At 39.5% G+C, this 23308-nt stretch overlaps 1 protein-coding gene and 1 pseudogene across 1 annotated transcript in view; one reads left to right on the top strand and one right to left on the bottom strand.

Moving 5' to 3' along the window:
- Positions 1-1967: 1967 nt before the first annotated feature.
- The window catches only part of CCT6B (chaperonin containing TCP1 subunit 6B), a 51989-nt gene continuing 30648 nt past the window's right edge, over positions 1968-23308 (bottom strand). The window contains exons 7-15 of the mRNA XM_072644944.1: positions 22516-22626; positions 22220-22379; positions 22026-22108; positions 17172-17268; positions 16740-16887; positions 15315-15448; positions 6367-6469; positions 5246-5318; positions 1968-2169 (exon numbers count right to left, since the gene is read on the bottom strand). Of these exons, the coding sequence (XP_072501045.1) occupies positions 2097-2169; positions 5246-5318; positions 6367-6469; positions 15315-15448; positions 16740-16887; positions 17172-17268; positions 22026-22108; positions 22220-22379; positions 22516-22626 (982 nt within the window). The 3' untranslated portion in view covers positions 1968-2096. The remainder of the gene's footprint in view (positions 2170-5245; positions 5319-6366; positions 6470-15314; positions 15449-16739; positions 16888-17171; positions 17269-22025; positions 22109-22219; positions 22380-22515; positions 22627-23308) is intronic.
- LOC140523960 (creatine kinase B-type pseudogene) lies at positions 19523-20877 on the top strand (annotated as a pseudogene).

Below are 23308 nucleotides of genomic sequence, written 5' to 3'. Positions count from 1 at the left end.
GATCTCTCCCGTGTCCAAGTATACATCTGATCTGGGAAAACAGGCATAGCTAACCAAATAGTAAAACCTTCAGCCTATATCCCTACATCCCTTATGCACACAGAGTGGAGTCTGATTGAAGTTCCATTTGTGCAAGTTTGTTATTTCAGTCAAATACTAGTGGATGCCTTTGAAAAGAAGTTACCACAGGGACATCTAGCAGAAAGAAGCAAGTGTAACAAGAAAACCAGCTAGAATATCTAGAAACTGCATTTGTATAGGAGACCAAAATAATCCCTTCCAGGTTTTAGTGCCTAACATCTGGGAATGCAGCTATCATAATTAGCCATTTACTGAGTGACAACTTTTGAACACCAAATTACTTGAAACCTGTTTCATCCCAGAATCCAATTAAGGAGTTATTTGAACTAATATTATAGGACTAGTTACTGGTTACTTGTACAATACAGAACTTCATACTAGTTTTCTATCCCTAACTAGTAGCTATATAGCCAGGACATGCATAACATATTTTAACAAATTAGTTTAAAACAGGCTTTATCCATCTTTTCAGTCTATAGTTTTTTCCTACTAATCAGAAAGTGAATCTTGGCCTATTGGCTCAAGATAAGGAAGATCTTTCTGTCAATTAAAGCTAACTAAAAATGCTGTACACTGCCTTAGGAGGTAATGACTTTACTGTCACTGAAGGTTCCAAATGAAGGAACCTCATTGGGTGTACCCCGGAGGATTCCTGTTTCAGATAGTGATTATACCAGGCAAATTATGACATTCCTTTCTGTTGAGGGTATAAGCTCAGTTTTCACGTGGACAGTCTCGGGCAGGTAAAAGTGAGGACTTCTAAACCTCAGAGTTCTCATGAGGCCCCCCAGGGAACAGCTGGGGATTGAGGCATGAAACACTGGCTATCTTGTGTATTTCCACCTCTTCTCAGTGGGAAACTTGCTGGGGAGAGCATCCCACCCTTGAGATTGGTCCATGGTCTGAGCACATCTGTTGTTAATTAGCTAGGGGCTGAGAGCACGCACAGTATTCATGTGTAAACTATGCGGTGGGAGAGCTTAAGTAGGGACAGGAAAGCCTGAAGGTCCCTTTTCTTGCTGCGGGGTCCCCTTTGGGGGTCCCTCCCCTCTCTTCTTGCTGCAGGGCCCTTAGAGGGAATAGGGTCCCTCCCCTCTTCCACTCCCATCCTCTTGCTGTATGATCCTTGCCCCTTGGGAGGAGGAGGATTCCTCTCTCCTGAGGAAGAATTTCACCCTGCATATGGATATGTAACTAAGACCCTGAATAAAGCCTAACCCTTGGAAAGTCTCTTCTCTCAATACGTTTATCCGGATGGCCACCAAAGACCTGGACGAAAGGTAAGAAGACTCGGGTAGCTCATCGGCCTCTAGGCCGAACACCTTTCAGCTCTAATATTCTATAATTCTAATTCTACATTTAGAACAGAAAGTGATGGCACTACATTACAGAACAACTATTGCTCTTAAAATGGAAGTAGAAGGAATCTAATCCCAATTAAGGAGTCATATCACTCCCAACAGAAGGGTTTCCTAAGTAGGAAGAATGATAAAATATTAATGATTATGGTGTGTAAACACATCTCAGTAAGAAAAATGATGATGATGAAGGTAGCTATTATCTCACTTAAACTTTACAAGAACCCTAAAGTACTTACTAAAGGTATTATTATGCCCCATTTTACAGATAAGCAAACTGAGGTGAAAGAGGCTAAGTGATTTGTCCATGGTCACCTGGCTAGTAAATGTCAGAGGTGAGATTCAAACCTAGTTTTTGCCTTTACTCCAGGTACAGCACTCTCCACCATACCACTCTGTGATCACCATGTTGGACAGTGTTATTTGAATGGAGATTTGAGTTCTACAATTAAGGTTGTTATCACAATTTCTTTAACATAATCACTTTGCATTCTATGAATTTTCATGAAAAAAATATTTTCAGACTAGTTTCAAAGCACTGAAGGCCAAAAAAAAAAAGGCATTTATTTGTATAAATTCAGAATGTATTGGAATATATGGACAACTGCTGCACAGATGTTCTGAAACTCAACTTCCAAGGCTGGTTTGGAATTCAATTCATCCTCTGAGAGAAGACATGCCAGCACGCATAATTTCATCAACCAAGAGAATGTTTGTAGCAATCACTGTGCTAAAGAAACAGATGACAGATTCAGTAATGCACACCAACCCATCCTTCCTCCCCTACCAATCTTCAGCTACACTGGGAAATTCATTCTTCACTTTTCATTAGTATAGGGCTTTTGTGAGCCAAAAGTAATGCAGACTATTCAAAACAGAAATACTATCCCTATTTTCTTGTTTAAAGTACCTTTCTTGACATGACCTATGGGCTTGAACTTAAAGTCCTGTAATTTGTTTCATTCTCTCTCACTCTGTGTCTCTCTGTCTTATCATTTTCAGTCATGTCCAACTCTCTGTAACCCCATTTGGGGTTTTCTTGGCAAAGACAACTGAGTGATTTGCCACTTCCTTTTCCAACATGTGTGTGCGTGCATGTATACATACATATATACATACACATACATATATAATAAACATATACGTGTATGTACATATATATTCATTAGTGATTTAGCAATGCTATTATTTTTAAGATTCTTCCATTAGATTGTAGATTCCTTGAGGGTTATTTTTAACCTTTCTATTTTTACTTTTCTTTGTATCTCCAGTGCTAGTACACATAGTAAGTGCTTAACATTGAATGAACAGAGAAACCAAATTTTTTCTCTTAGAGGTGGAAATAAAATTACTGAAAAAAATATGGCATAATCTAATGATGAATATCAAACTTTTTCAAAAATACTATAGTTTGGGGGCTGAGTCAAGATGGTGGAGTAACAGCACGTACTTTCTAGAGCACTCCTACCAAGTCCAGTCAAATATCTGTAAAAAATGTCTCTAAACAAATTCTGGAGCTGCAGAACCCACAGAATGATGGAGAGAAGCAAATCTCCAGCCCAAGACAGCCTGAAAGGTCTCTGGGAAGCATCTTTCACACCATGCAGGGGGCAGGGCGCAGTCTGGTGTGGGCTGCCCAGGCACAGACAAGACCTGAACAGGCCTTGGGAAGACTGAATCTCTCACACCTGTGGCAGTTTCCAGACTTCAGGACCCCAAAAGGCCTAAGGACAAATTGGAAGGTCAGTGGAAAAAGTCTATGGAACCAGTGCAGGAGAGTGGAATGATTCAACCCCAGCCCCAGGGCAGCAAAGTGGGGAGGGAATGAAGGAACCCATGGTAACCACAGCAGCAGCAGGGACAGAGACAGCAACTGTTTCTGAAGCTCTAGGCCCACACATTGTGGGGGGATCTAGCAGCTGCCAGTATACCCCACCCCCACTGGAAGCAGAGAACTACCTTGATAAAGAGTTTGAAAGTCAAATAAATGGCTGGGGAAATGAACAAAAACTGGAAAAAAAAAAAAAAAAGCAGAGTATAGAATCTTACTTTGGTGACAAGGAAGACCAAAGTATGCAAACAGAAGAAAATAAAGTTAAAGCACCTCCATCAAAAGCCTCCAAGAAAAATATGAATTAGTCTCAGGCCATGGAAGAGCTCAAAAAGGATTTTGAAAATCAAGTAAGAGAAGTAGAGCAAAAACTGGGAAGAGAAATGAGAGTGATGCAAGCAAATCATGATAAGCAAGTCAACAGCTTGCTAAAGGAGACCCAAAAAAATACTAAAGAAAATAACACTTTAAAAAATAGACGAACTCAAATGGTAAAAGAGATCCAAAAAGCCAATGAGCAAAAGAATGCCCTAAAAAGCAGAACTGACCAGATGGAAAAGGAGATTTAAAAGCTCACTGAAGAAAATAATTCCTTAAAGATTAGAATGGAGCAGATAGAAGCTAATGACTTTATGAAAAATCAAGAAATTATAAAACAAAACCAAAGGAATGAAAAAATAGCAGACAATGTGAAATATTTCATTGGAAAAACAACTGACCTGGAAAATAGATCCAGGAGAGACAATTTAAAAATTATGGGACTACCTGAAAGTCATGATCAAAAAAAGAGCCTAGGCATCATCTTTTATGGAATCATCAAGGAAAACTTCCCTGATATTCTAGAACAAGAGGAAAAATATATATATTGAAAGAATTCACTGATCACCTCCTGAAAGAGATCCAAAAAGAAAAACTCCTAGGAAGATTGTAGCCAAATTCCAGAGTTCCCAAGTCAAGGAGAAAACATTTCAAACCACCAGAAAGAAACAATTCGAGTATTGTGGAAATACAATCAGGATAACACAAGATCTAGCAGCTTCTACATTAAAAGATTGGAGGGCTTGGAATATGATATTCCAGAAGTCAAAGGAACTAGGATTAAAACCAAGAATCACCTACCCAGTAAAACTGAGTATAATACTTCAGGGGAAAAAATGGTCATTCAATGAAATAGAGGACTTTCAAGTATTCTTGATGAAAAGACCAGAGCTGAATAGAAAATCTGACTTTCAAACACAAGAATCAAGAGAAGCATGAAAAGGTAAACAGAAAAGAGAAATCATAAGGGACTTACAAAAGTTGAACTGTTTACATTCCTACATGGAAAGATAATATTTGTAACTCTTGAAACTTTTCTCAATATTTGGGTAGTTGGAAGGATTATATACCTATTGACAGAGGGCACAGGGTAAGTTGAATAGGAAGGGATGATATCTTAAAAAATAAAATTAAGAGGTGAGAGAGGAATATATAGGGAGGAGAAAGGAGAAATGGAATGGGGCAAATTATCTCTCATAAAAGAGGCAAGAAAAAGTTTTTTCAATGGAGGGGGAAAGAAGGGAGGTGAGAGGGGAAAAGTGAAGCTTACTGTAATCACATTTGGCTTAAAGAGGGAATAATATGCACACTCAATTTGGTATGAAAATCTATCTCACACTACAGGAAAGTAGGGGAGAAGGGGATAAATGGGGTGTGAGGGCAATGATAGAAGGGAGAGTAGATTGGGGGAAGGGGTAATCAGAATGCATGATGTCTTGGGGTGGGGGGAGGGGAGAGATAGGGAGAAAATTTGGGATTCAAAATCTTGTGGAAACTAAAAATAAGTAAATAATTTTTAAAAAAAAAATACTACAGTTTCTGTTTCTGAATCTAACTAAAAAAAGTTCATAAAGAAGTTCAAATGTGTTTTAAAGAAAAAAGCTATCAAACAGGATCATGAGGGCTTCTTCCCTTCTTCATAGAAATTCAACCTTACCAAGAATGAAGGAGTTGCTTCTTCACACAATAGTTGTCCCAAATTCCAGATTCTGCTGGTAGTATTGGTGTACCTAAAAAGTAAAATAAAGTCTCTTAATATTATTGCCATGCATTTAAGTTTTCTTTTCCAAAAGGCTAAAATCAAATGATAACCAAGCATTCTCCCATATAAAATCTGCTACACTGAGAGGGGGGAAATGTTATTCCAAGGGGGAAAGGACAATATTAGAGATAAATAGAAGAAAATAAAAACCCACTTCTGATAACTTTAAATGTGAATGGGTTAAACAATCCAATAAAACGAAAAGGAGTGACAGATTGGATAAGAAAACAAAACTCCCACAATCTCTTTCTGAGAAGAAACACAACAAAATGTTTGAGAGATTTGAAGAAAATATACTATGTATCAAATGAATCCAAAAAAAACCCAGGAGTTGCAATCCTGATATCAGACAAAACAAAAACAAAAATTTACAATATTAAAAGAGGTAAAAAAGGAAAATACATCATGCTGAAAGTATAGATAACAAGGTGATATCAGTATTAAACTTTTATGCTCCAAATGCCTATAATCTAAAATCACAAAAGAAGAAATAACTCAATACAAGAAGAAAGACAGTAAATGCGACAGTGGTAGGAGACAAAGTTCTGGACAAATTCAGCAAAAAGACAGGCAAAAGAAAAAATGGATATTTGAACAAAATTGCTAGAAAATCAGAGCTTAAACACATGGCATTTTCTAAATGAGCTTGCTAAAGAATAGCAAAATGCTCAGCACCACGCAAAACATTTACAAAAATTGACTATGTATTAAAACACAGAGATATTGCAAATAAATGATAAAGGCAGAAATAGTAAACAGATCCTTTACAGACCACAAAATAACCCCAATGAATTCAGAGAGCATGAGCAAAGACAAAGACTCAAATGAAGTGTTAACAATGAAATCCTAAGTAATAAGTTGATCAAAGAGCAAGTCATAGGAACAATTAAAATTATGTGAAAGAAAATTATGATAAAACAACATATCAAAATTTCTAGGAGACAACTCACTACACTGTCTTAATTTCTTTAGTACATATCTAACGATTTTGTTCTTGATCACTACATTTCTATTACCTGTGTTCAAATCTATGCCATAAAGTTTTCCTGTTTCTGCATGTTCTGCCTGAATTTTTACTAGTGTTTCCTGGAGATCAAAGCCAGAATTTTGAGCAAGAACCTTTAAGAAAGAGAGAGAAAAAGTGCATATATGAATGTCTAGTGGTAAAATTAAAAATAGGTCATTGTTCTTGAGTTATAAAAGATATATACAAAAAATATTATCATAATATATCTATTTTTAGAAATCCAATTCCTCAATTCATACATCAGGCTGATTGAGATAAACACCAAGTTTCCATTTAGCTCTAGTGAACATTTATTAAGTGCCTACTATGTACCAGGAGACACAGCTAGGGACACAAAAACAAAAATGAAAAGAGTCCAAATCATCAAGGAGTTTTACATTCTGGAAGAAACAAGATACAGCAGTCTCATGAAAACCCAGTGAGGAGAAAGAATCAAGAAGAATGTACCTATATAAATATATATAAATTAAATACAAGGTTGTTTGATGGAGATGCAGACACGATTCATGTGGAAAATGATCCTTGGGCGGAGCCAAGATGGCGGAGTAGAAAGACGCACATACACATAGCTCCGAACCCACAACCCACAGAACGGCTAGAGGGGACCAATCCACGGTGAATTCTGCACTCAGACGCCACGGAATATTGGAGCGAGGGAGATTTCTGTTCCGGAGAGACCTGCAAACCTCTCGCAGGGGGTTCTTCGCGCTGTGGACTGGGCGCCGGGACTGGGAGCTGAGTGCAGCCCTGCAGCGGCCGCGACACCGTGAGGAAAAGATCCGAGCGGGCTACGGGGACAGGATCTCCAGCGGCCACGCGGGTCCCTCCACCCACAGAGGGACCTGCAAACCTCTCGCAAAAGGTCCATCGCGCTGCAGACGCAGAGCCCAGCCCGGACCTGCGGCGGCCGTGGCTCCGAGAGGTACAGATCTGAGCAGGCTTTAGGGACGGGATATCCAGCGGCGGCACAAGCCCCTCCACCCACAGGTGACGGGGGTCAGTGAGAGAGTCTCTTTGGCGGGTCGAGAGGGGAGTGGGGTGCCCCCATGGCTCGGGCCCCCCCGGGAGATAGAAGCTGAGAGGCGGCTGCAGACAGGGGCTCCCCAAGTGGGCGGGAGCCTGGATCCATTGTGGAAGGTCTGTGCATAAACCCCCTGAGGGAACTGGGCCTGAGAGGCGGCCCTGCCCTGACCTGATCATCTGAACTTAATTCTCACACTGAATAGCAGCCCTGCCCCCGCCAAAAGCCCTAAGGCGGGAAGCAGCATTTGAATCTCAGTCCCCAAACGCTGGCTGGGAGGACCAGGAGGCGAGGTGGGTGTGAGGAGAATATTCAGAGGTCAAGCCACTGGCTGGGGAGAATGCCCAGAAAAGGGAAAAGAAATAAAACTATTGAAGGGTACTTTCTCAGAGAAAAGACACTTCCTCCCTTCCTTTCTGACGAGGAAGAACAATGCTTACCATCAGGCAAAGACACAGAAATCAAGGATTCTGTGTCCCAGCCCACTCAATGGGCTCAGGCCATGGAAGAACTCAAAAAGAATTTTGAAAGTCAAGTTGGAGAGGTGGAGGAAAAACTGGGAAGAGAAATGAGAGGGATGAAAGAGAAGCATGAAAGGCAGATCAGCTCCCTGCTAAAGGAGAACCAAAAAAATGTTGAAGAAATTAACACCTTGAAAACTAGCCTAACTCAATTGGCAAAAGAGGTTCAAAAGGCCAATGAGGAGAAGAATGCTTTCAAAAGCAGAATCAGCCAAATGGAAAAGGAGATTCAAAAGCTCACTGAAGAAAATAGATCTTTCAAAACTGGAATGGTACAGATGGACGCTAAGGACTTTATGAGAAAGACAGATATCACAGAACATAGCGTGAAGATTCGAAAAATGGAAGATAATGTGAAATATCTTATTGGAAAAGCAACTGACCTGGAAAATAGAATCAGGAGAGACAATGTAAAAATTCTGGGACTACCTGAAAACCATGATCAAGAGAAGAGCCTAGACATCATCTTCCATGAAATTATCAAGGAAAACTGACCTGAGATTCTAGAACCAGAGGGCAAAATAAATATTCAAGGAATCCACAGAACACCGCATGAAAGAGATCCAAAAAGAGAAACTCCTAGGAACATTGTGGCCAAATTCCAGAACTCCCAGGTGAAAGAGAAAATATTGCAAGCAGCTAGAAAGAAACAATTCAAGTATTGTGGAAATACAATCAGGATAACACAAGATCTAGCAGCCTCTACATTAAGGGATTGAAGGGCATGGAATAGGATATTCCAGAAGTCAAAGGAACTAGGACTAAAACCAAGAATCACCTACCCAGCAAAACTGAGTATAATACTTCAGGAGAAAAAATGGTCTTTCAATGAAATAGAGGATTTTCAAATTTTCTTGATGAAAAGACCAGAGCTGAAAAGAAAATTTGACTTTCTAACACAAGAATGAAGAGAACCATGAAACGGTGCACAGCAAAGGGAAGTCATAAGGGACTTACTAAAGTTGAACTGTTTACATTCCTACATGGAAAGACAATATTTGTAACTCTTGAAACATTTCAGTATCTGGGTACTGGGTGGGAGTACACACACACACACATGCATACACGCACACATACATAGAGACAGAGTGCACAGAGTGAATTGAAGAGGATGGGATCATATCTTAAAAACAAATGAAATCAAGCAGTGAGAGAGAAATATTGGGAGGAGAAAGGGAAAAGTTGAATGGGGCAAATTATCTCTCATAAAAGAGGCAAGCAAAAGACTTATTAGTGGAGGGATAAAGAGGGGGGGCGAGAGAAAAACATGAGGTCTACTCTCATCACATCCCACTAAAGGAAAGAATAAAATGCACACTCATTTTGATAGGAAAACCTATCTCACAATACAGAAGAGTGGGGGACAGGGGCACAAGCAGGGTGGGGGGGAGGATGGAGGGGAGGGCATGGGGAGGAGAATGCAATCCGAGGTCGACACTCATGGGGAGGGAAAGGATCATAAGAGAATAGAAGTAATGGGGGTCAGGATAGGATGGAGGGAAATATAAAAAAGAAAATGATCCTTGAGCAAAATTTGAAAGAAACTAGGGATTCTATGAGACACAGATGAAGAAAGAATGAGTCCTAGGCATGAGAGACAGCCAGTGCAGATCTCAATTCTGAGGAACTGCAAGAGGGCTACTTTGGTTACACCATATATTGTAACATTGATTCTAAAGGCTAGGAAGTAGTTCAATCAAGTTATTAAGAGTTTGAAAAGCCAAACAGAGAAGTATTTATTTTATTCTTTAAAGAATGGGAGCCACTAAGGCTTCTTGAGCAAGGCAGAGACATGGTAAGACCTATACTTTAGAAATATTAAGTTGTCAGATATATGGAAGATGGATTGGAATGAAGACAGACTTGAGGTAAGAAGAACAATGTGGAGACCATTTTAACAGTTGAGGAGAAAGGTAATGAAGTTCTGAATTAGGATGGTAGCTTCTGACTATTCAGTCAGAATACAGGTATGAAAGCTAGAGGTGGAAATAACAAGATTTGGCAACTGATTTGTGGGTGTGACATGGAACTGAAACTCAGGGTTCCATGGTATATAGAAGGCACTTCAACCTATGAAAGTTAATGCAACTCTCACATTAGTTAAGAGAACCAACAGAGTTTTAAGGGATTCCAACAAAGGAGATAGAGAAGGAGCAGTCATTCAGGAAGAAGGAACAAGAGACACCAATGTCAAAAACAAACCAACCAACCCAGAAAAGAGAAACAATTCAGAAGAGAGAAGTCAACAATGCCAAAGGCTGCACAGAGGTTAAGAAGGATGAGGAATGACAAAAAGCTTAGATTTCTCCGTTAATAAGCACAATATGAGTATTTCTGTAGAACAACGTAGAACAAGAAAGAATTGTGCGTAAAACTGCAATTCTCCATTACATAAAGCTTGCTTTTCTTTTTAAGTAAATAAATTCCTACTTATATGCTTACATGAGGCCTTTTTTCTGTCTTCCCTTTGGAGGTAGGAAATGGTGGAATCCTATTCCTAGCCCTACTTTTCCCCCTATCTTTTCTTCCTCCCCTCAAAAGATGGAAATGAAATAGAACCAATGTAACAAATACACATAATCAAAGCAAGCAAGCACCCACACTATCCATGTACAAAAATATGTCTCATCCTGTTTTGAGTTCACCACTTCTCTGTCAGAAGCTGAGTAGGTCTGCTTTCCAAGGACTAACTTCACTATGAACAAAGGCCCCTATCACCAGTAGGCTGACCACTTGGGTATAACATCTTGGGCCATGGCCAACTTTGAAGTGAACTAAAATACAAAATATCTCCCAGTCCTATGCAGCCTCCTTCCAATTTTGCAGTGATGGTAGCAGAATGGGAAAAGTGGGGGAGGAAGGTACAGAAGATACTAAGAATCAGTTTGGGGGCCATCTATAACTTTGAATATTGATATGCAAATGTGAGGGCCTTGTCCAATGACCAACAAGTGGATATACCACCAATGGAGCTGAATTATCAGTCTTGACATTCTCACTCTCAACAAAATCAGAATAAAAACTCAAGTTGTAGCTAAGGAAGGCTGGCTCACAGATATTCCTTTGAAGAATAAGGAAAGAGAATAGGGAATTGGGTTTTATTTTTATTTTAGTATTTTATTATATAAACAAAAGAAACTAGAAATATTATTCCACAGAATATCTGATCATATTGAATAATAGTCCTCTAAGCAAATATCTGCAAAAAGACAGCTTTCGAACCAGCTAACAGCTGCAGGGGATGGAAACGTAGAGAAATTCTATAGAAAAGTGGATAAAACCCTCCAAATTAAATTACTAAGTACTCTGATACTAGATGACTTTAACACAAAGATGGACAGAGGTCAGAATGATGAGAAATGTTTGGGAAACCATGACTGAGAAAGAAGGAATAAAAGACTTAGAGACTCCATAAAAACCTCACATTTTCTTGAAGAAAAAAATCTGTAGGCTCTAGACATGATGAGCACCAATTAATATACCAAAAAATGCAACAGATTCTACTTTAACAGGTAGATAATGACTCATTGATATAAGGGTCATCCCTGAATTATCTCTCTGTGTACAGACCGACCACTGACTTATCCAAACAAATAAGAGAATAAGTAAAAAGCAAGAAGAAGAAACAGATGTTATACAATTGAAACAATTCAATATTGAAACATTTATTTAAACAACTGGTCATGACAAATGGAAAATGAACAACTAAAATTACACCAATAATTTTAATACTTTGATACAGAAGATGAGCCTATGTAAATTCATTGTTACACTAAGAAGAGTAAAGAAGCACAGAAAGCACCTGAGCCAGCAAATATCTGACTGACTGCCAAGAGCAGAGGTGACAGCAAAAGACAATACTGGCACAGAAAATAAACTCATTTCTAAGACCTCAGGGAGAAGGCTATGACTCCATGTGTATAGAAAGAATACTAATTTAGCAATGGCATATACACACAAGGGTGAAACGAGTGTGGACAGGAAGTTCTGGGAGGAAGTTGTTGAAATCTGGGCAGCTGATGATGAAAGTGACACCTGAAGTAGAAAGGAAGGAAGGAGTATGAGCGATGGTAAAGATGGAACTGGCAGGAAGTGAAAACTGCAGGAATATTACAAATGAAAGGATGACTCAATCAATCCAAAAACATTTATTAAGAGCCTACTATATGCTAGGCATGGGGGTTACAAAATAAAAACGAAAGTCTCAAAGAGTTGACATTCTATTGGGTGGAAAGAACATGTATACCTATCAGTAATTACAAAGTATATACAAGGTAAGTACAAAGTAGTTTGGGGGGACAGGGCTGCTGGCAGCTGGGAGGACAGAAAAGGTGGTGTTTGAGCTGAGCCTTGAAGGCACGTAGGGATTTAAAGAGGTAGAGGTGAGGAGAGAGGGCATTCCAGGAATGAGGGACAGCCTGTGCAAAGGCATGGAGACAGGAGATAGAATGCATATGCTAAAAACAAGACCAGTTCAGCTGGTCCCTAGTGTAAATAAAGTTAAGTGACATATAATGGGAGAGTGGATAAATCCTGGTGTCACTGACAAAAAGAGTGAATTCAAGAAAAACATTTAGGAGGAAAGATAATAAATTTGGTTTTTGACAGGCTGAGTCTGAAAAAGCACTAAAACATCCAAGCACCAAAGTCCTGCTGGTGCATGTCTGCCTCTGTTTGTTCTTGAAGAAGTGACTATACAAGACAGCCCTTTCTCCATTCTTTGAAGAGGGGGGAGAGACTATGGCATACACAATCAGACTCAGGATATTGCTCAGTTTCACTAAATTGTTTTTTCTCCTCTTTTTTTGTTGGTGTTAACAAGGAACAGCTTACAGGATAGGAGATAGGAATGGGGCATATTTGAAAATAAACATAACATAAAGACAAAAGAATTTCAAAAAAGAAACTACAAGTGTGAAACTCGGAAGAGAGGAGAGGGCTTGAGACAGGAGTAGTGGTAGACATCTGCATAAAAACATTCTAGAGAATGAATGTATTTGTCTAGTGAGAGAAAACAAAGGACAGACCTTTCAGAACAGACAAACAACATTCACTTCAGAGGAAAAAAGAAGACGATGAGGAGTCCTGGGTGTGGGACCACCTCTTAAATGACCAGAAGGAAAGAGAATAAAGAAGATAATGATGCAGAGGAGTTTCCGGAATGAAAAAAGGGAATTAAGGCTTCTCATGTTAAAGATTTAACTATCACTAAACTAGAAGATAAGGTCATCTGTTGTTAAGTTTGAGTTGCAGGCATGCAGTTGGAGACTTGATAGAATAAAGGGCTTACAAATGCATTGTGGGAAACGAGACAGGGAGTCTGGAAGAGCAGAATCCAGAAGCTATAAAGGCCAAACAGAGGTTGTGTACCATCCATCTGTAGAGAGTGAAATCTGTTCAATTTTGTGACTTCTCAAAACACTCAACAATCCAGAAACAGTAACAGAAAAATAACCTGATGAGGAAGTTACCCAAAGAGGTCAGCAGGTCAGGAAAAGAATAAGATTGAAGGAACAAGGAAGTCTAGCAATATGGCTAGTAAAGCCAGTTTGGGAGAACAGGCATACGTTATAATGAGTGTGAGGAGATTTCGTGTGACAGCAATGGGAAAATAGAAAGCTGTGGTCAGAAATTGGAATTTCAATAGTCAGGATCTTATAGAAATCTAATTCCAAGATGGTAAAGTCTAAGGTGTGACCACATTAATGTGTTGCTGAAGTGAGTTGGAGAAGGTAACTGGAGTTGCAAAATTGTGTGCTCAGCTTGTTAAGAAGAATCATGAGTATGCATAATGTGAGGATGCTGACAGAAAATGGAAGGGAGGAAACAAGCATTTATTAAGAGCCGACTGTGTGCCTGCCTAGGCACTGTGCTAAGAAAATCTCATCTGAGGGTGGTAGAAAGGAACAATAACAAAATTAATTCAATTATATAGCACTTTAAGTTTCTCAACGCACTCTCCTCATAACAATACTGTAAGGTAAATAGTACAAGCATTTTTATTCTGTTTTATAGATGAGGAAATGAAGGCTTTGAGAGGTTAAATGATTTGTCCATGGTTACAGAGGTAGTAAGAGGGTAGGATTTGGACCCAAGTCTCTTGATTCCAGGTCCAGCAGCCTATCCCCCCGACACCATGCTGCCAAGAGACAGGTACTGAAGAGAAGTCTAGAGATGACAGCATTAAGGGTGAGAAAACGTTGGAAAAACGAACTATACATACTTCCAAAGGGTAAAGGTAATTGAAAGGTGTTGACAAGAGGGACAGTCTGGAAGCAGTAGCAGGGAAAAAAAAGGAATGTATCAGGCTCTCCTCTCAGCCCCATGTCAGAAGAGGGCATGGAAAGTGGGATCCAGTGGGGAGGGTACAATAGATGCAGTACCCTCAAGAGAGAGTCAGGGTTTTTTTAATTTAAATCATGTGGAATAAATGTGAAATAACCATAAATAATGACTAAAAAACATCAGGATGTAGTGGAGTGTGTCAACAATAAATTTTACTATATATTTACTCACTCAGCACACACCCATTACTCCAAGTTCTGAAGGGGAAATTCAAGAGTTCCTCTCCTCTCTGTGTTTTCCCCTTTTTGTTAGATAGTACTTCCTATAATAAATCTTAGCCATGTTAACAGACATGCATTAAGTACGAGACTATTATTTATTGTTCCTGCTGTTTAATGGGGAAATAGAGTTCAATCTCTGACTCAGGGTTTTGCAAATAATGGATAGTTTTTTCAGTATTCAGAATAAAGGGGTGCTATTTTACATGATTTCCTAGTAAAATTTGAATTCAGTCTAAAACATATATTAGGAGGGGTGAGGGGTGGCATATGTCTTCCAGTGATGATCTGAATTCAAATTGTGGCAAAAAAGATTTCCTCTATGTTTCTTCTGTTTTCCAAAAGAAATCTGGCATCTCCTTTTTCTGTAGAAATGAAAATAACATCTCAAGTCACAGTTGCCCCTGACAAATCTGGACTAGTAACTGGGGGCAGAGGAAAGGAGGCTAAACATCCTGAACCTTTCAGAGCTAAGAGAAATTTAAGTTGATGATACCTTAGCTCTGGCCAACAGAGGACAAGAGTTCTGTGATCATCAGTACCCTTTCAAATTGAACCCTTTATGAAGAGAACTTCTAATGCTGTTTTCTAAGAAACCTCCCAGGGGAGAAATTATCCTCCCTCATGAAGCTCCTCACAGTGTTCGCAGCTATCACCACATAATTTCCCCCAATTGAGAAGCAAAATATCTGCAAATGAAGAGGGAACTTGTGAGTAAATGCAAGTAAATACATGTAGTATCTTTTTACTATGCCAGCTATTAGAGACACCCTGTGATCACTTAAGCATCTTTCTAACCACCTCTCCTCTGACCAATAGGACAGGGCGACACCTTTGGAATAATGAGCAAAGCATCAGCAAAAGCCTGGACTCCAAGGCGGGCTCTCCCTTTGATACTGGATTTGTGTTTGACAAGAGCTTCAGATATTGCCACTTCAACTGCACCAGCACCCGGAACTACACAGTCTATTGGAAAGGAAAAGAAACGATTAACAAGACATACCATGCAGAAAAAATAAAAAAGAAAACAATTAGCGTACTCAAGTGTGTGCTATTTCTCACAGATATGTGAATGGTATTTAAATACGCACAGAAAACTGACAAGTGGAAGTTTCACAGCTCAGTGATTATGAGGCTGCCTTATGGAGCTCTAAAGGTAGATGCAGTTAAATAAATAATTAAACACGGTACAGACAAGGGACTTCAAACAGAACCTCTACCCCTCTTTCCTATTTCACTGTTTACTCCCTCATGGCTGAGGCTGAAAGAAACATCTAGACAGCTATTCTGCTCTATTTCAGAGTATCTACGAGTAAGTTTCAGAGGGGGTGTCTTTTAAGGATTAATTTATTTCCTTCTCTCTCACTCTCTCTTAAGGCTACTTTGCATTATCATGTCTGGATTGCAGATAAACTATCTGCTGGTCAGTTCTAATCCAACTCGATTTGGGATGATTTTAAAAGCAAATTCCTTCAAAAGTGACTTCAAGGACAGTGACAGTGTGTTGTCATGAAAACAACACTGTGGGTGGAGTCAGAAAACCAGGGGGAGAGGCCTGGCACCAGGACCACTCCAAAATGCTGCCCATGTCACAGTTTCTCCTAAGCTTCAGCTTACCTTGCTTTTTTCCTCTATAAAATGGAGATAGCAACATCTGTCTGGCCTCCCTTACAGGGTGGCTATAAGGATCAAATGAGACCCAGTAGGGGAAAGTATTTTGAAAAACTATAAAGAACTATAAAGTAATTTAAAATAAATTAAAATATGTTCATGTGTCTTTCATAATTACACACTAATTTAAAAAGAAGTCTGTCATTAGAAAGTACTTATTTTAGATTGGTGTCTACCTATATAACCCATTAATGAAATCAGCACAGTAATAGGTCTCATTTTATGGCATATCAAAAACAGGATACCACGGTATCACAGTAGATTTCTTAGTGTTAGGAACAGGGACAAGACCTGTCATTTCTTTGCTAGATGCAACACCCAGGTAAAGAAACATCTTGTCCCAATGCAAGTCAGCACTTTCTTTGAACTTATCATCCTAGCCAGTTGAGAAAACTGAAATACTCGGAAGTCAACTGACTTGTCTAGGGTCTCATAACCAGGCTATATTAAAGACAGGACTTGAACCCAGCTCTTCCTGAGTTTGAGACCACTTCTCTATCTCTACTATATCTCCCTAACTCTCAGTGGGTGTGTTACTTAAAAATTGCCTTCAAGGACATCATGACCAAAACAAAAGGTAGCTTACGATCATCAAGAGCGTTTTTGACAGCACGAAGTCCATCTCTGATCGCATCTTTGATCTGTGTGAGCGTGTGCTTATTCGGGCCTTTCACCAACAGGGTTACCGAACGAGGGTTGTCACATTTCTCGATAAAGGTGAACTTTTCTTCCCCCTAAAGCATACCCAAGGTGTCACATATGTTCTTCCACATGGTTATGAAATATATTTATTTATTTCCCCTAAAACTTAAAAAATTCATTGCAGGGCCAAACTTTATGCAGCTTTTCTTGTTAGACATAAATAAAAGTAGCCTTTGGTTCCTATACATGAACACAACCAAAATTTACATGAATAAGTTGTATATGTTGATGTCTGTATTATGCAGATTTCAAAATGCACAACTTGATAGTTTCATTATCAGTATTCAATAATTTAGAGAAATAAAAAAATACTTACTAATGTGTACTCATAAACAAGCCCAGCATGACCCAAGCACTCTGGAGTGAGGTCATCAAGAGAATTCATGGCAATTCCACCACAAGCAAGAGTCAGCCTGAAATGGATTTACCAAAGTTTTAGTTAATTCTAGGAAGCTGCCAACAATGTTCTAATCATCTTAAAAGTGCAAAGTCATATTGCTAATAAAGCAGGATTGCTACAATGCTTTAAAATTCAATTTTAAGGAGAAGATAGAGCCAAGGTGGCAACAAAGCTGGAAGAAGTACAGTCAGGCTCCCCCCTTCCCCACTAACAATCCCTCCAAATAGACCAGACCAAACCCTTATTGGGAAATCCAAGAAAAAAAACCATAGTTATTTTTTCCAGCCCAGGTTCATGTAAGAAGGTAGCCAGAGTGGAAGACACATAGGAAGTCTGCAGTCCCTGGCAATGGGATTTGGCCAGGAACTGTAGCACAGAGTACTCCAGTTCAAGGAGATGCTTGCACAAGGGTAAGAAGAGGACCCACATTCAGCACAGAAGGGCCTAATTTGTGCAGGGTGTAGAAGGGGCACAAACTGGAAGCTCTATTGCTTATATATCCAGAGAACCCTGGAGGGGGTATCTGCAGCTAGGGGTGGCATTTCAGGGTGAGAACTGGTAGTGGACCCTAGGTTATGTAATAAACAAGGAGCAAAAACAGAAGCAAGCAACATCTGTGTGTCTAGGACCCCAGGAGCAGAGTGAGGTCTCATTTCCAGTCTCCAGACCAGTCTGAAGTATACAGTGAAATAACTAAAAGGGAGCCTTCAGTTCAGTCATCCTGAGCCTGCAGAGATATTACAGCCACAGTCTACTAGAACTCCAGATGAGGCCAGCTCATAGGCCTGGTGTTCAAACCCAAACCTATATCAAGAACTTGCAGAGCTCAGACCAGGAAGCACAGCAATCAGACTTTTTACCCTGGGAGCATTGAAAGTTAGCAGATCTCCAGCCTGAGCTATTCCTGAGATCCTGAAATAATATAATACTCAATAGTCCAAGAAAGCAGAAGCAGGACCAGAAATGACCTTACCTTCAAAAGGGCATGGGCCTAATACAAAGCTCAAAGTCAGGTTGGAAAAATGAACAAATAAAAAAATCACAACAAAAAGAGCTATTATGGTGAGAAGGGAACTCAAGACAAAAACACAGAAGAACAGAATGACTCTGAAACATCTACAAGCAAAGACTCAAAGGAAAACACAACTTGGGCACAAATTCAACTAGATTTCCTGGAAAAGACAAAGCAAGAGTTTTTAAAAGAGTTAAAAATGTTTTGTTTTTTATAAATTAAATGAAAGGACTAGAGGGAAAAACTGAAAAAAAAACAAAATAAAATAAACAGTTATGGAAGAAAAAGTTGGGAAGGGAATTAATATGTTGGCCCAGGAGGTACAAAGTCTTGCTCAAACAATAAACTCCCTGAAAATTAGAACGGACCAAAAAGGAAACAATGACTTCATAGACAACAAGAGGAAATATAAGGTAGCTGAAAATAAAAATAACTTACCTGGAAAACAGAACAAGAGAGATAATTTAAGAATCATTGGACTACCTGAAAGCCATGAGCATAAAAAGAGCCTAGCTAAACATCGTATTTCAAGAAATCATAAAAGATGAATGCCTATATCTCTTAGAACCAGAAGGCAAAGCAGAAATACAAAGAATCCACCAGTTAACTCTTGATAGAAACCCCAAAATGAAAATGCCCAGCCAGAATTCAGAGCTCCTAAGTCAAAGAAAAAATAGTGCAAACAGTCAGAAAAAAAGAATTCAAGTGGTGAGGAACCATAGTCAGGATCACACACAATTTAGCAGCCACGCCTTTAAAGGGGCAAAGAGCTTATGATATGATATTCCAGAAGGCAAAGGATGTAGGCTTACAAACAAGAATATCTTACCTAGGAAAACTGAGTATAATCCTACAGGGGCAAATGCACTTTTAATAAAAATAGATGATTCTAAGCATTCTTGATGAAAATCAGAGCTGAGTAGAAACTTTAAAATTCAACACAGTCAAGAGAAACATAAAAAAGTAAATATGAACAGACGATCATAAGAGATTAAACAACGGTAAACTTTTTACATTCTAATGGGGAAGATGAGACCTCTGTCTCGTCTGAACTCTATCACCAACAGGAGTCACAGAGAGAGTCTAATTAAATAGGTTGCGAGTGGTTCTGTTATGTCTTGATCTTAAAAGAATGGGGTGACTGAGCTCGAGCTTAGGTGGCCTGGGATTCTGGCGCAGTTGCCGCAGCAGCAGCAACATCCTCGCAACCCGCTCGTCCTCTGCGACCCCCGGAGCGTCCTCGCCTCCTGCCATCATGCCATTCTCCAGTAGCCACAACATGCTGAGGTCCTGCTACCCCGCGGAGCAGGAATATCCCGACCTCTCCTCGGACAACAACCACATGGCTAAGGTGCTGACGCCTGAGCTCCATGAAAAACTCCGGGATAAGGCTACATTAAGCGGCTTCACCCTGGATGATGTCATCCAAACCGGTGTGGACAACCCAGGGCACCCATTCATCATGACTGTAGGCTGTGTGGCTGGAGATGAAGAGCGCTACGAAGTGCTGAAGGAACTGTTTGATCCCATAATTGAGGACCGACATGGAAGCTATAAGCCTTCTGATGAGCATAAGACTGATCTTAACCCTGACAATCTGCAGGATGGTGATGACCTGGATCCAAACTATGTTCTCAGTTCCCGTGTTTGAACATTGGGAGCATCCGAGGAATCTGCCTGCCTCCACATTGTAGCCGGGGCGAGCCTGGTGCCATAGAGAAGCTGTCTGTGGAAGCTCTGGCCAGCCTGGAAGGTGACCTGAATGGGAAGTACTATGCTTTGAAGAACATGACTGAGCAGGAACAGCAGCAGCTGATTGATGACCACTTCCTCTTCGACAAGCCTGTCTCCCCACTCCTCTTGGCTTCTGGCATGGCCCGAGACTGGCCCGATGGGAGGGGCATTTGGCACAATGACAACAAGACCTTTCTGGTGTAGATCAATGAGGAAGATCACCTGAGGGTCATCTCCATGCAAAAGGGAGGTAACATGAAGGAGGTGTTCACACATTTCTGCACAGGGCTTACCCAGATTGAAACCCTTTTTAAGACCAAGAACTACGAGTTCATGTGGAATCCTCACCTGGGCTACATCTTGACATGCCCCTCCAACCTGGGCACAGGCCTACGCGCAAGTGTCCACATCAAATATCCCCACCTGGGCAAGCATGAGAAGTTTGGTGAGGTTCTGAAGAAACTGAGACTGCAGAAGAGGGGGACAGAACGTGTGGACACAGCAGCTGTGGGTGGTGTCTTTGACATCTTCAATGCTGACCTGCTGGGCTTCTCAGAAGTGGAGTTGGTGCAGATGGTGGTGGATGGTGTGAAGCTGCTCACTGAGATAGAGAAGTGTTTGGAGCAGGGCCAGTCCATTGATGACCTTATGCCAGCCCAGAAATGAGCAGTTGGCCCCCTGAATTCTGCACTTCCTAATTTATTGGATGAATGAATAACCACCATCCTGCCTGTGGCACCCTGGGGGGCTCTGGATGCAGCCTACCTAATCATGCTGTAGAGAAGTCTTCCTTCCATCCTTCAGTGTTAGCGTTTTATTTTTGATGGCTGAGATGTTGCTGAATGCTGAAATAATAAAACTATTGTTTTGGCCTGATCCAGGTCTCAGGGCAAAAAAAAAAGAATGGAAAGGAGGGAGAGTGAATAGACTATGGGGAGAAAGAGAGAGGAAGGTTGGGGAAAATTATCTCATATAACCAGAGTATAGACATCTATACAAACAAGGAGGGGTAGATAGAGGGAATAGGTGACACTTGAGTTTCACTCTCCTCTAAAATGATCAAAAGAGAGAAAAATACACATACACAGTTGGATACAGAAATGCATTTCATTCAACAGGAAATAGGAGGGAGAGGGAAATAATAGGGTGAGGAGTTTAAGAGAGGGATTAGTTATACACAAAACAAACTCTTAAAAAAGGACCTACAGAAAATATTTATAGCAGTTCTTTCTTCATAATGTCAAAGAAGTGAAAACTAAAAGAGTATCATGAAATTTAGGAATGATGAAATAAGTTATGGTATATAAATGTGATGGAATACTATTGTATCAAGATGAATGTGATGGTTTTGAAGAAACCTGGGAAGATTTGTCTGAACTGATGGTGCCTGAAGTAGAACCAGGAGAACAATTTATACAATGACAACAATACTGTAAAATGAACAACTTTGAAATACTTAGGAACTCTGATTAGTTTAATGACCAACCACAATTCCAGAAAACTCATTATAAAACATGCTACCCATCTCCTTATAGAAAGGTAAAGGATTTAGAGTACAGAAAGAGACATTTTTTTGGACATGGCCAATGCAGGAATTTGTTTTACTTAACTATATATTTGTAAACAAATGTTTATTTTTCTTTATAAATTGCTGGGGCAGAGGAGACAGTAGAAAAGGCAGATTTCTGATGATTAAAAAAATTTAATTTTAAAAAATCAGTTTTGAGGAGATTGTTGAATTCTGATACATTTCAAGAAGGTTTTTATATGGATTGAAGTGTCTTTTTTTGATAACTCATTCATTTACACCACTATTCAGAACCCTGTTACAGAACTCTGTAGTTATAACAATATAGTAACTCATTCCTACCTGAATTAGGCAACTTTTGAGCAATTACGCTTTTGTAGAAATGATAAATGTTATTGAATAAGCTAAAATGAACACACAAAGTGCAAAATAATTCCAGCTCCCAGAAATGAATTATTTAAAATGTATGATTATTTTATCTATATACTAAGCTTACCGCTCCATATTCCTTCTTTTAGCTCTGCGAAGAGCCACAATACCTTCTTTTGCAAGGACGTCTAAGGAAAATGGATCAATGCCCTATAATCAAATAGAAAAATTACAAGTAGGATTTAAGCATTCTCCATTGCCAAGGTAAATGTTACAAGCATTTAAATATACTTACTTAGATGCTGAAAATTTCATTCTCACCTTCTGATTAAGAACAATAAATCCTTTCTTTCCATCATCACAGACTTTTCTTTTCAGTTTTATTATTTTATTCACTCTATCTTCAATAAATTGTCTTTCAGCTTTTACTAATTTTTCTCTCTCCTCTGCAGTCTTGTAGAAGAAACCAGAGTTCACCTCTCTAAAAGAACAAAAAATAAACCTATACACAGCAGCAAACAAGTAGATGCAAGAGAATTGGGAAGGAAAAAAAGACTTTCAGAAAGAAAGAAAAACTTCAGTTTTCATTATGTTATAAAGAGAAAACAACTCCTTACGTTTTTTCATATTCTAGGGATATATTGCAAGTGAGAATAAAAGCATCTTCAACTCTTTTCTTCATATCAGGATGACGAGCACCATGGTCTAAAACGAGCCCTCTGATCAACCTGGCAAAATAATTCAATTCCTTTCTTTAATACTCCAGGAGACAACATACTAGATGCATTCTGACGATGATGATGATAATGATGCTGACACCTCACATTTCTATAACAGTGCAGAGTTACCAAAGATTTGACACACTTTTACATGCCATTTGACTCTCACAACAAGCTCATGAGAAAGGCTAGTGTGCACATTATTATTTCCATTTGTCACATGAAGAAACTAAGGAACAGATAGAATCTAGCCTTGGAAGTGATCACAGAGATGATCTAGTCTGACCCCCCATTTTAAAGAGGAAAGTAGTAAGGCCTAGAGAGGTGAAGTGATTTGCTCAAGATCATACATATCATAAACTGCAGAGCCAATTCTGCAATCTGGCTTCATAGCCATATGACTAGGAAATGAGAAGACATAGGCCTTGAACCACTCTTTCAGCCCTAAGTCCAATGTTCTTTTCATTAGTACCATCCATAACATAATTGCTGCACCCTCTAAATAGACAACCCAATTCCAAATAAACTTGGGAGAATTTCTAAAGAGAATCTTCTTTAACACAGCACAATGACATTACTTCAGTTCAATATCTGTGACTTGTCAGTCTTGCTCCCTCCACTGATTCAGATTGTAACCCTTCCATGAATTAGTATATCTTTAAGAGTTGCTCAAAACCAAAAAACCCATTGC

The sequence above is a fragment of the Notamacropus eugenii genome, chromosome 2 (genome assembly GCF_028372415.1).
Source record: "Notamacropus eugenii isolate mMacEug1 chromosome 2, mMacEug1.pri_v2, whole genome shotgun sequence".
Classification (NCBI taxonomy): Eukaryota; Metazoa; Chordata; class Mammalia; order Diprotodontia; family Macropodidae; genus Notamacropus; species Notamacropus eugenii.
Note: the sequence above shows the minus strand (reverse complement) of the source record. Positions and strands in the feature narration are given on the sequence as shown.